Below are 13,149 nucleotides of genomic sequence, written 5' to 3'. Positions count from 1 at the left end.
TTGAGACTTGCAAGCCAAATGGATGACAGGGTTTTTACAAAGGAAAGGGCAACTCAGCAGAACACAGTGCACGGTATGACGGTACACACAAGTCTAAACAAGCCTCAGTAATGCAGCACACAAGCCTTCATGTTATCTTCATATGTTCCCAAAAAAGACCAGAGTGAGCCTGCAAGAGTCTGCAAAAACAAAACAAAACAACAACAAGCTGCTACCAGAACTAAATGAAGTGTAAGAATTCTACTAATTCTCTACATATGATTACCACTAAGGTGTTACCAGCTAATTTGTGCAATAACTGCACAGCTCTGCAAGGTAAACAATCAAATCAAATGAAGTTGATTTCTAAAACTAATCTTCATCTCTTGACTGGTGCATATCACAGAGTCAGCCAGGGACATGTTTTCACAAAACAAAAGCAACAAAAAAAAGAAAAGAATATCTAAAAGCAGATCTACGTGTCGAATAAAACACCGAATTATTACAAACAGATGATATCTGCTCTGTAGGTTCAAGACGCAGACTAAGCAAAACGGAAAAAAAAAAAAAAACTCAGCAAAGTAAAACAGAACTGAAACGCTCTACAAACATAGTCTCAACAAAACTATTATTTCCCTTCAGGCCACATTGCTGTGCATCAGTCATGTATGTGTGAAGGAATGTAAACCAAAGAGCAACTTTAAGAACAAAAGTACCCAAATCTCAACACTTTTAACAAGTTATAGAGCTAAGTCCAAGTCCGCTGGCTTTCATTGAACTATCCTACAGAACCTTTGTTTAACCTTCCTTCACCTAAAATATTGTTCATTCCAAGGAGCTGAGATGTGACCTCAGCAACACAATTCTTCAGGTAAAAGCAATAAAACTGAGCGCTGCAGTGCCATCCTAAACCAGACCAACCATTTAGACCGATCCCAAAAAAGACGCGCAGGATCGTCAAATGGTGAGAAATATTTCCCTCTAAGATAAGAAATAAAAAATATCTGGATGACAGAAAAAGAGGGAAAAAAACACTAAAAAAAATCCCTTTAAATTCGTTGACTGTTGAAGTCATTTGGTTCCTTTGGTCTCATGCAGACACACACACACACACACACACACACGAGGCTAAAGATAGTTGGAACTATGGTTTAAAGGGTGATGACTTTGGCCTCAAGGGCTGCAGGGAGTGTGAGCGGCAGAACATCTGGGAAACAGCTGCTTGAAGAGAAGACTCCGTATTCATTGTTCTGTAATTAAACAACAAATGCAAAGTTTCTGCTTTGGAGAGATTATCATAAAAAGAGAAGTGTTTAAACAGCAAATAATGTCTGGACTCAGACTATCTTTGTAGTTACGTTAAGATGCAGAAAGGGCAGCAGAAAGCTGGACTTAATGCTTCCTCAAACCAATCCACAGTATTTCACAAGTAAACGTTGGCATTAATACAATAACAAACAACTATGGGGAAGAGAAATTCTGGGGATACTAGGAGGTAATGCAATTTACACTGTGTTACATTTTGTTTTGTTTTTTAAAGTTTTCTTTCTAGGAAACAATTGAGAAATTCCGAATAACCCCAATGTAGAGCATGAACAACCCTTCTACAGAGTGTCCGCTTAAAGCTAAGGAAAGTGGAATTACGTGCCGTCAAAAAGCCTCTTGACTACTTATTTGCACAGCGGGACTGTCTGAGTCACTGTTGCTTCTTAATCACACAGGCTTTGTTGGGCTAGAAACGTCTGAAGGACAAGAGGTGGCGTTTTGGGACAAACATGCCCAACCTGCTGACACGCCAACGCCTTACCAGCATAAACATGCAGTTGGTCTCAGTTTAAAAACTAAATAAAAGAGCAACAAGGATTTATGCAGTCAGCACAGCTTTGTCTTCCCCTTTAAAAAAAGGAATATGTGCAAGTATTGACAAAAAAAGGGAAACAATATTGTCTTTTTTTACTTAGATTGAATCAAATTGTAGACAATGTCATACGATCTTAAAATGCAATAAATATACATTAATAATAGGGTTGCAATAGTTAGAACCTCGATTTTTGGGTCACAGTTTTGTTTCGGTTCAATATATGACATGAGTATTTAAAAAATTAATTAATTAAAAATAAGAGCATAACTATAAATAAGAAGCTTTCAGTTGGGTATACTAAGCTTGGTGAAATGTAATAAAACAATGAATCCTTCCTAAACTTATTCCAATAAAAGGTTGATGGTATGCAGTAGGGGTGCAGCTTTACACTTTCCCCTCTGTTCAGTTCAATGGTGTAACATACTGTTCTGTTTTAATTGTGTCATCTCTCATAGACTCTCAAACTTCTTAAGCGGGTAAAAGACACAAACTAAGACTTTTTTTTTTTTTACGGTAGGCGTGCAGAATTCTAATGAATCATGTTCCTGAGATTGACAGCGTTGGCTGTGTGTCCTGGCAGACATCTTTTGAGCCTTTCAGAATGTGAATGAGTCACATGTTGTGAAAACACAGCATGATGAATCCATCACTTAAAGACCCACTCCAATGAAAAGGGTGTTTTTTTTACATGTTATTGGGGCATTAAAAATGCTTTTTTGGGTATTTCTTCATTCAATTTATTGTAAAACAAGAGCAGATGAAAAATGCTGTTGGAAAAAGCTTCTAGAAGTGACTTAAGTGCCACAATTGGTGGGCCACAAGCTCCCTGCTCCACTCCATTCTGATGCATTCACTTGGAGACGACTAGACCCAAGTACGTCTTTGTTTTCCTCATCCGAGCTGGCAAAGCTGTATATAGCGGGAGAAAAAGATGGGTGACGGGAAGTGGGGGCGGGTTTCCAACAGTCCACACCTTAGAGGTGAATTTCTAAGGAACTACTGCCACTCTGCAGCAACTATGTCCTAGTTTTTCTTCAATTGTGGCTAAAAACAGCATAATCGTAATAAAAAGATCACTTTGAAAATGGCTCAAAAGATGAATGGAGTTGGTCCTTAAGATGTGCTCAACTAAAATCTAGCAGTAACGACGTTTGTACTTTTTCAGTTGCATGTTGGGATTAAACCGAGGTTTTGAGATCACATAAAGAAATATATTTATACAAACACCTTCATTGTTTTACAATGCAGCTCGCTGTAATCTGCATTTTATGGGTTACTTTGCATAATAAAGGTGTCAAACTCTTCAAAATGTTGCTAATGTTTAGGGAAGAAGAAACTTTTCCAATTTAAAATCCTACTCGGGGAAAAATAGATTAGACTAGAGAGAATCAGAAAAGAAATGCTCGTCTTAAAAATGAACTAAAGTACATTCGTGTGGACGTGTCATTCCAGAAAAGTTAAGATCATTAAAACATAACTGGCAAACAATGAGCATTATTTTTTACAAGTCTTTGAAGCTCAGGGAGCTGTTATCCTGCATGCTTTTGGTTATTAGTTTTACTGATGCAGACATAAAAAAATGTCTCACTCATCTAAAGAGAGCTTGTTATGCTATAAACTCAGAAGCCAACCATTTGTGTAACAAATGAGGTCAACGTTTACCATCCTGACACGCGTAAAGAAGAAAATGAAAAAGTTATCAAAGCAAAATGTAAAAATTTTAAATGCTTTAAGCCAAGCTAAACAGTTTCTTTGACTATAGAGATAAAGTCAGAGACTATGACCGGCTGGGTTCATGAAGGTATGAAACAAGAGAATAAAAATAGATCGTCTGACTCAGGCCTTAACTCAGAATGCTGCAATTTTACTTTTGCTTTGGTTTCAGTGAGCGTCTTATTCTGAAATGTGGGAGCTTTCATATTGAGAGGGTTTTCTGAAGGAGTTTTAACCTGAGCTTCTGATCATTCTCCAACAGTAGAAGCTTTCCCTGTTTCCTGTATTGTACTGCACGGCAAGAAAGCTGCGTCTGTGCCTTTATAAAGGAGAGAAATCCCCAAAGAGCCCTGTTGTGAATGATTTATTGAATTTGCATCATCAGAGCAGTAACTGTAACTATGCATGTAATAAATCTTATAAGTGCAACAAGGCAGATGGAAGAGTGGACGTCCCCACAGAGCAACGACCAAAGATATAATTGTAGAGGAGGAGGGAAAAAAAAAAAAAAAGAGGGAACAATAGTGACGTTCAGCTGTGGAAACTCCTGAACTACCTGGTGTCCAACAATGCCACTGTAAAAATGCAAAAATATTGAAGCAGGTCTTTGCGGAGCACGCTGCAAGAAGAGGAGGGAAAGAAAAACCATGGTGGTGTACTTACTGCCACAGCAATCATGGAGTCGTCTGGTTTCCATTCTGCTTTCTGGTAGATGCCAAACTGGGCCGCAGCCTTCACTGACTCGATATAACTGACTATTAAAACACTGGGCTGTTGAAGAAAAGAGTCACAGAGGAGAAAATCAGATCTGCACTATAATGATAGCCTTCATTTTTATGAAAACATGGCACGGCTCAAAGCCAACAGAAATTCTGTCAACAATGTGACTAAAATGATAGCCTAACAATAAACCATAGTAAATATACACCGTGTTGAATAGAATTAATTTGTTTTAGCCTGAGTGATGCTAAATGATTACAGACCCACTAAGTTTCTTTTTGTTTTTGTGACATTTCTCTGATGATGGAGGACATAAATACAGAAAAATAAGCTTTAAAACAGCATTCAAATTGTTGTGAATCAGGACCGGTTTATTTGTGATGTATAAAATACGCTGGGTGGACCACAAGCTCCCTGCTCCGCTCCATTCCGATGCATCCATTTGTAGACGACCGGATCCATTTACGGCGTCATGTTACGGCGAGTTGGCATCTGGCTCAAAACTCTACAGCTGTATAGCTCAGATATGGCTCTCCATTTTTGTTGCACCGGTAATGTTAGGGTGAGAGCGTTGCGGGAAAGGGTGTAAACAGAGAGCTCGCAGTGATGGGCGACAGGAAGGGGGGCAGGGTTGCTCCGCCGCACCTATGATACCACCCACAACTGAGAGTATGATTACTGATGAACTACTGCTCCTCTGCAGAAACTTTGTTCAAAAGCCTAGAATAAAAGCTTCTCAGGAGGTGAAAACATCCCATTCATTTCAAACAAAGCCTTTTTCTTTTTAAATCACTCACATCTCATTCCACCAAGAATGCTAAGAATGACAGGAAATGTTGCAGTTGTTGGCTGTATATTGCAACACGACAATAGTGGGGGCACCAACTTCCCTTTCAATGCACCAGAATTTGGTCTGAGCTTCAGTCAATAAAACAATTGTGACATATTAAAATAATTTGACCTGAATAGAGCAAATACCGGTCGCTTACAAAAACCCCAACACATGAATACCATAGATAGTTTTAGATGATCATGAGCAACAATCCCTCATATTGATATTCGAAGGTTTTGAGACAAAAATGCTAATGAACACAGACAAAAAGTAGAAGGCTAACAATCTTTTGACTTGAAAATGCCATTAAAACGTTTCTTCGTGAGAACAAACACAGCCTCTCTGGTTCTCTCACACACTGCTCTGGTAAATACAGCCCTTCCTATGGTTAGTTAGGAATGAATCAAGTAAAAGACAAAAAGAACAGTAAATACTCTCATTTTCCATCTATGAAAACATTTACAATCAACCTAAAAGCATGTTTTAAGACTAACAGAAAAGATATCAAATTTTTTACAGATTTCGGACATTTGTGATTATTTTTTTAAAGAACGACCTTCTCATTTAAATGATCAAGTGTGCAAGTTTTTGCTATGCATTGTAAAATATATTGGCAATTTGCAGGAATCCGTTTTGTAAATAGGAAAACAGTTGTTTTTCTACTCTTTTTGACCGCTTTTACAATACTAAATATAGAAATAGAGTGGAGAAATAAAGCAGAAAGAGCTTGCTTTTTGTATTTATGAAAATCACACTGAATGGTAATCAGAGGTTCAAGTGGTTATCATATGTTAGCTAGTATACAGTAGAGGACTTATTAAATTGCCTCAAAGTCTTTTTTTTTTGGCCATAAAGATGTTTCAGATGTCATTTTAAGAACTGGCCTGACTAGATGGTCAAAATATTTCCGCAATTCTCTAAACACTGGGCTCATTTCCCCCAAATTTCTAAATACAATAGTAAAAAAATGATATATACTTTAAGGGGATTTTATTTATAATAATAAAAAGGTATTCAGGTTGATGCATATTCTTTTGTTCTTTGCAGATGTCTTCAAATGTATGAAGATAAGCCAGATGTGTTAGTCAAAGCAATCTGAAAGGTGCTTTACAGACGCCCATCCCTGTTCCTGTAGCCGCCCGACAGTCATCACTTTAACACTAACAGACAATTTCTAAAACCACCTGGCCTTGAAGGATGAAAAACCAACCAAAAAAAAAGATCCTCAAGACTTCTTCACTCAAAAAAACATCTTAACTGTTGCAGTTTACTGTATGAGTTTAGTTACCGTAATAGACAGATATTTCTGTTTCCCCTTTTGAATATCAGCAGTTATTGGGACATGACAAATATGACTTTTTGTTGTTGTTATAGGTATCATGAAGACACAACACGGGCTTTTTAAAGAGAACTGGAGTCAAATTGAACCAAGAAGAAAACTGCATTTTACATTCGGTTTTAAAGTCAACTCGATAGCATGTTTACCGTAAATGTTGCTCAACTCCTGCATATTCGACTCATCATCATTGAACACAAGCAAAACCTGCAGATATTCATGTCTAGTATCTAAACTCTTAAGGAACCTTTTTAAGGAGGCTGTTAAAACTTTCAGGGCGATCCAACACCAAGGTCTAAATGTTCCAACAACACTGCAGGTTGATCGGGTAACTAAAGCGGGGAAAAGTTTCCAGTAATTGGAGCCATTTTGAAACCTAATCGGTCATTCGAGACAAGGTTTTAACAAGCTGATGGGATGCACAGTTAAGCTAGTTTATAAAAAATTACTTGAGGGACATAATATAGGAAACATTTAAATATGTTTCCTTATGTAAAAATAATTTGGTTTGACCTTTCTGTTTAAACCCCTAAAATAAAGAAAAGAGAACAGTGATCGGGGGTTTCTTTACTCACAAGTCGTTGAGGAATTCCTAACATATTTGATTTTTTTCCCAACCAAAACAGAACACAGTCAGCAGCTGTGTTATCATAACTGAGGAGCAAAACCTGAGCTCAGTCTGTTAAATAAAATAAAACTTACAACACAACTAAACCACCTTTTCTGCACAGAGTCTGACTTTCTAGTCCTCACTTCCTTATAAAAAAAACCCCTTAAAACCCTTATCAAATTCTTTTATTAAACAAAAATAAAAAGAATATTTTGCTTAGTATTTTTAAAGAATAGCAGAAGTATTTGTCTAGAATATTTATCCAAATCTGCGTGATTTAACTGAAGATCATTGTTTCAACAACGTTTAGACATGAAACACAACCAAAAACTGTAAAAAATAAAGGAAAATTGAACACTTTTATGAACTATTTTCAATTTACAAATATAATAAGAATAACGAAAGCTGGACTAATATAATAAAACAAGTATTTTACGGTAAAATATTAAACTATTCCAAAAGTTAAAAAGCAAGGCCACTTTCATCTTTTAGAGTGTGAATGCTCCATTGCTGTATATATGTTTCTTTTTTTTTTAATATAATCTAGGCTGCATAGAGGGTTGATAGTGACAGAACCGACTGTGTTTGGTTGGTTTCGGTTGCTGATGAAGACAGATAACAGACACCTGGAGGAAACTTGTTGGGTTAGAGCGATTGACAAAACAACAAAGAGGGGGAACTGACCATTTCTATCTTCCAAATACATTGTGACAATTTGGATTGGAAAGTAAATGGAAAAGTTGTGGAAACACAAAATCCCATTTAACACCCTGTTGAAAAGACAACACTTTTGAAATCCGAGTCAAACCAAGACGTCAAACTTTCAGGAATCTTCGTCCTATCACCGATTTATAAAAATAAAGAATATATTTTCTATCAAGAAGCTACTGCTGAAAGATTCTTTTCTTTAAATGCCTCACTGATGCTCACAGATATCAGCTGAAGCTGAAAGTCTTACCATCCTGTCTGCAGCTCAGGAATTTTGGAGTTTCATTGTTGCTTCATGCAAATAATATACAGAACGTGTGGAACACAGACTATAAGTTCAGGATCTCAAAAAGTATTTTTTTGATGTCCTGTTCTGCAATTTATTTTGGAGCCCCACTCCAACTACATTTTCATCTATTGGAAAAGCTTTGCCAGGGATCTTTTAATTACAATTAAGCGGTTTTTTAGCCAAAATGAAAAAGCCTGTGCTGTTTTTTTTTTTTTGTTCATACCTTTTCTGCACCCTTACCCCCTTGCAATTTCATTGTATCCCCATGTACAATGACAATAAAGAATTTTGATTCTGATATCCTTTTATTCCTTTGTTTACACTCGGTCCCGCTAGCTTACAGCCCCCCCACAACCTCAAAATAACATTACAGGTGCAACAAAAACTGCAAGTAATATCTGAGATATGCAGTCATACAGTCTTGAGCCAGATGTCAGCTCAGGGGGAGAAAATTAAGATGCTAATATATCCATTTGTCTGCAAGTGGAGCAGAGCGGACAGACTTTGGCCCGCCCATTTCACTTGCTGGTTTTTTTTTTTTTTTTAAAACGCACATTTTTATATGCTCCAATTTGAATAGAAGAAATACTCAGAAATGCAGTTTTGATCTCAAATTCTTTCATACATGTCCTCCATCATGAGAAAAATGCTACAAGAACATGTTAAAAACACCAAAAACAGAATTTTTATTGAAGTAGGTCTTGAACTGCACTGTTTACTTATTGTTACAATCTCACAGTGCTAAAATTAACAATAATTTTCTCTCATAACTTTATCAAAAAAAGTGTTTGGATTTTATTTTTACATTTTACATTTCTAACATCTCAGTTCCAGTCCATTTCCGTGTAGATCCCCTTTCTTAATGTTAACCTTATCTTAAATATATTGTTACCATTTAGTTACATTAAAAAGGAATCCAATTTTTCCGTTTGGAAGAAATTCCTCCTTACCATCCAATGAACCCGTTTGGGAAGAATTTGGTGAAAACGGTTGAACTTTGCCTCAAAGAAGAACTGTGTTGTGCTGACAAGGCGTGATTCTGTGGTTTCAACTCTGTGCTGAATTGTTCATTAAATGAACAATTTGGATATTTGCTATTCACATTCCATAAAAATTGCAATAAAAAAATAGAAGAATATGTACAGGTAACAACAGGCAGTTAACAAGATGTTACATTTTGCAGCATGAAGTTCCTGGACACTTTAAAAATGTAAAACCAAACCCTTGCATATAGTATCGATGTTATTTTAGCCTGTGTAAATTATTTGGGCTATGTCACCGAGTTGATTCTACCTTCCTGAGAACATTCCTTCTCTTCTGAGTAAACAACATCTGAGTTTTCATTACATTTTCTATTTAAATCATTACCATTTCATTTAACAAATAATTCTTTTTCATTTTATTTTTTAAAGTTCCGACAAAAACAATCAAATTTTGATACATTTAGTAAAACAAATAAAAAAAGTACCATATACTTTCTTTTGTTTTCTATATTTGAGAGAAGAAATAAAAGCTCAGGAAATGGGCGGTTGTGTTTTCCTTTTTTGATTCCCGATTTATTGTTTAGAATGTATCTTAGGATGTTGTAATAAGACATTGTGCAAATAGGATGTACAGCAGTCATCATTTCAGGTGTCAACGGGATACATATATATTAGTAGATGTAAACATCTGCTACATCATTTTTCAGACCACTTTGAACACCTGCTTCATGATCAGGCTGAAACAGTGCAGCACACCCACTTCCACTGGTGTTGAAGTCTCTTTTGATATTTTGTAAAAGCGTGCCCAATGGTCTTTTCATGATGATTATATGGCTTTGAGCCAAAATCAAAGACACTTTGTCGTGACAGTGTTTTTCAACCAGTAGTGTGCCGTGGGAGATGGTCAGGTGTAGCGTGGGAAATTCCCCATTTTTACTGATCTAAAAACATTTTCCATCTCCACGATATCACCTCTGTGTTCATCCAAACATCCCCTGATAAAACACTGAGTAGTTAGGAATATGAAAGATCGAAAAATACTTTTTTCTTTGTGTTTATTTGATTCTATTAAAGACATTTTGATAAGAATGGCAGTACCGCGATTTAGCTTACAGCCCCTCACAACCCCGACCTGACATAATTGGTGCAACAAAAAATAGCGAGCAATATTGGAGCTGTCCAATATTACAGTTTTGGAGCCAGACACCAGCTCAGATGAGGAAAATAAAGACATCCATTGATCTAGTCGCCTCCAAGTGGATGCATCAGAATGGAGAGGAGCGGAGAAGCTTGTGGCTCACACATTGTATTTTTATAAGTCACAAATAGAATCTTTTTCAAACTCCATTTCTTTGTTTGCTCCGGTTTCATGACAAGTTAAACAAAAAAATACTCAGAAATGCAATTTTGAAACAAATTTTCTCAATAAAAAGCCACAATTGATACAGATAATAGTACACTTTGAATCTTTTTTAATGTATTTATTGTAGATTTGTGGATTCACAGATCCTCTAGAGCAGGGGTCGGGAACCTATGGCTCGCGAGCCATATATGGCTCTTTTGATGGTCACATTTGGCTCGCAGACAAATCTTTAATTATAGTTTTTTTTTTTCATTAGACCAGTCCTTCTCGGGCGCTGGGCGATGCCAGAGGCGCGCAGTAGTAGCAGTGCTTAGAGAGAGAAATCTGCGCCAGCGCTATCAGTTTACTATTATCTATTATTTCACAGAGTTTGTACCAGCTGGACACTTGTGAATTGACGTGCCTAAAACTGCGCGCTCCCGTCTCTGAGAAAGAGCGCGCAGATGCGGGGACGGGATGTGTGAGGGAGAAAGCAGAGGGTGGGGGTGGGGGGACAGCAGGTGAATCGCGCAGGGATTATAAAAACGTAAAACCCGCTGCCCGTCACTCACAGCAGCGTGTGAGTGTGTGTTTGGCTCCCCGTCTGCATGTGATCAGTCTTTCTCACATCTACAGAACATTCAGACCTACGATCACGTTTAAAGTCTCAACGCCTGCATTAAGCAGAAACTCACCACGTATCAACCAGACTAGACCATCAGCAAAACTACCACGAGAAATACTCATCATTTATTAGCAACAGAATAACAATGTTATTAAAAAGAATCCACAGACTTATTCTACTTTAAAAATGTTGAAATTAAATCAAATGCACATATTCATTTGTATATTTAGTTTTAAACAAATTGTCGCGGACTGAGTTGGATGGCTGTTGGGCAGCGTTAAAAGTTCTGGAGTTCATTGAACGCGTCAAGCAGAGATCTGATTGGCTCTCAGTTCTGTCGCTCAGCCTGTTGTTAGGTAGTTTGGACCAATGGGGTTCAGCTATGGGCCGAATAAGGGAAATGGGAGGGGCTGCAGCGGGAGCAGGGGAATATAAAGTTGGGAGAAGCGTCTCGGCGGGAGAGATTCAGGAGTTGCTGAATTAATTGTACGGCGTTTGTTGCGGTCTGCAGTAATCGGAATAAAGAACTTTAAAAGAGGTTAAGTCTCCGTGCCTCAGTGTGGGAAAGGGACACTACATTATTGTATGGCTCTTTCGAAATTACATTTCAAAATATGTGGCATTTATGGCTCTCTTGGCCAAAAAGGTTCCCGACCCCTGCTCTAGAGGGATATTAGATAACTTTAACAATGTATTTTTGTTTATTTATTATTGCTTTGGTGTTACAAAGCAGTCTTATACATAAAGATTGTGCAAAAATAATAATAAAATAGGCCAACAAGACATCTAAAGAGGCCCTATGGGAAATTTACAGGCAATTTAAAGGTGCTTAGTGTTTGAGAAACAGGTGTAATCCAATGAAAAACTAACAAATATTTTTAAAAAATTCTGTAGGATGAACATAGCTCTGCTGGCTGTGCGTAATAACCCCACGTGATGTGGCCTACTCAAAGAGTATTGACGTGTAACAGTCGTCAGCTGTCAGCGTCACGATAGATGGACAGGTATTTGCCGACACACCTGGGGAAACCGAAACACGCTTCGGCTTGTCGTAAAGTTTGACCATCAGGTCGTAAAGAGACAAACTTAAAACAAAATCATCAAAAGACCCCTACACAGAGTCACTATTTTAATAAAGATCGTACAGTGACTGCATAAACTAAAGAAACTAAATGAACCTCCCCTGATTGTGTTCGTGCAGGGACAGCTGGAGCAGCGCGTGCGTTCACTTCACTTCACGACTTACCCGGCTGAACCAGATGCTGATCTGGGTTTCTGACACCAGGGCGAAGTAAAACCTCTGAGAGCTGGGCTGGATCTGGAAAGGCTCCTCTTCGCTCCTCAGCGGACAAAGCAACCTCCGGGGCCAACCGGTTAGAAAATACATGACGGCGCTCTTTAGTTCGAGCAGGCAGCGCAGCAATCCAGATCCTCGGTAGTTGCCTCTACGGGCGACTCATAGTGCTTTCGTCGAGACAAAAACACTACTAAAGAGCCCGGTGATGGCGCTGGGCAGGTTTAATCCACAGATTCCATACAGAAATACCAAAGCAGCCGACTGAGCTCCACGGCTAGCCCCGGGCTAGCATTGGATTTTCAAACTTAAAGCTAGCGAGCGGTGCGCGGTGTCCCCGAAAACAAAAGCGGCGAGGCCCGTCGCGACACCGTGCAACGCTAAATTGTGCCCGCTGTACCAGTATGCTGGCCAATCCGCTTTGCTCCCCGAGCTTTGTCAGTTGTTACGCTGTCTGGACCAGTGGTGTTCATTAAGAGATAAGCGTCCAGTTTTTACTCCACTGAGCCTCACTGTCGCCATCTTTACAAAGAGTCTATCCATCTTAACGCTGATTGGTCAGCCGCACGAAATTTGCTTAATGTTGACATCCAACGTCACCACTCTGTTATGTGACAATGGCTGCTGCGTGACACGAGGGTGACACCTAGTGGTCAAGTGAGAAGACATCCAGAAAGAATGTATTGTCATGGAGTTTCATTAATTTCTTTAATGAAAAAAAGAAAGAATAGAAATATGGAGTCCCATACTGTTCATAATTAAATAAATAAATATTTAATTAAATAAATAAATATGACCTCATGCAAATAGCAATGTGAGCAACATGATAAAGTTACAGTATACGAAAAAAGAAACAG

At 38.1% G+C, this 13,149-nt stretch overlaps 1 protein-coding gene across 3 annotated transcripts in view; it reads right to left on the bottom strand.

Moving 5' to 3' along the window:
• Positions 1–12,954, bottom strand: part of ric1 (RIC1 homolog, RAB6A GEF complex partner 1) — a 35,135-nt gene extending 22,181 nt beyond the window's left edge. For 2 of the 3 annotated variants that reach the window (XM_023960515.1, XM_023960514.1), the window contains exons 1-2: positions 12,245–12,954; positions 4,217–4,324 (exon numbers count right to left, since the gene is read on the bottom strand). In XM_023960515.1, coding sequence (XP_023816283.1) covers positions 4,217–4,324; positions 12,245–12,385 — 249 coding nt within the window. In that variant the 5' untranslated portion in view covers positions 12,386–12,954. The remainder of the gene's footprint in view (positions 1–4,216; positions 4,325–12,244) is intronic. The other variant, XM_023960513.1, reaches the window with a different exon arrangement.
• Between the last annotated feature and the right edge of the window lie 195 nt (positions 12,955–13,149).

The sequence above is a fragment of the Oryzias latipes genome, chromosome 12, assembly GCF_002234675.1.
Source record: "Oryzias latipes chromosome 12, ASM223467v1".
NCBI classification, from domain to species: Eukaryota; Metazoa; Chordata; class Actinopteri; order Beloniformes; family Adrianichthyidae; genus Oryzias; species Oryzias latipes.
This window is presented reverse-complemented; position numbering and strand designations above follow the sequence as displayed.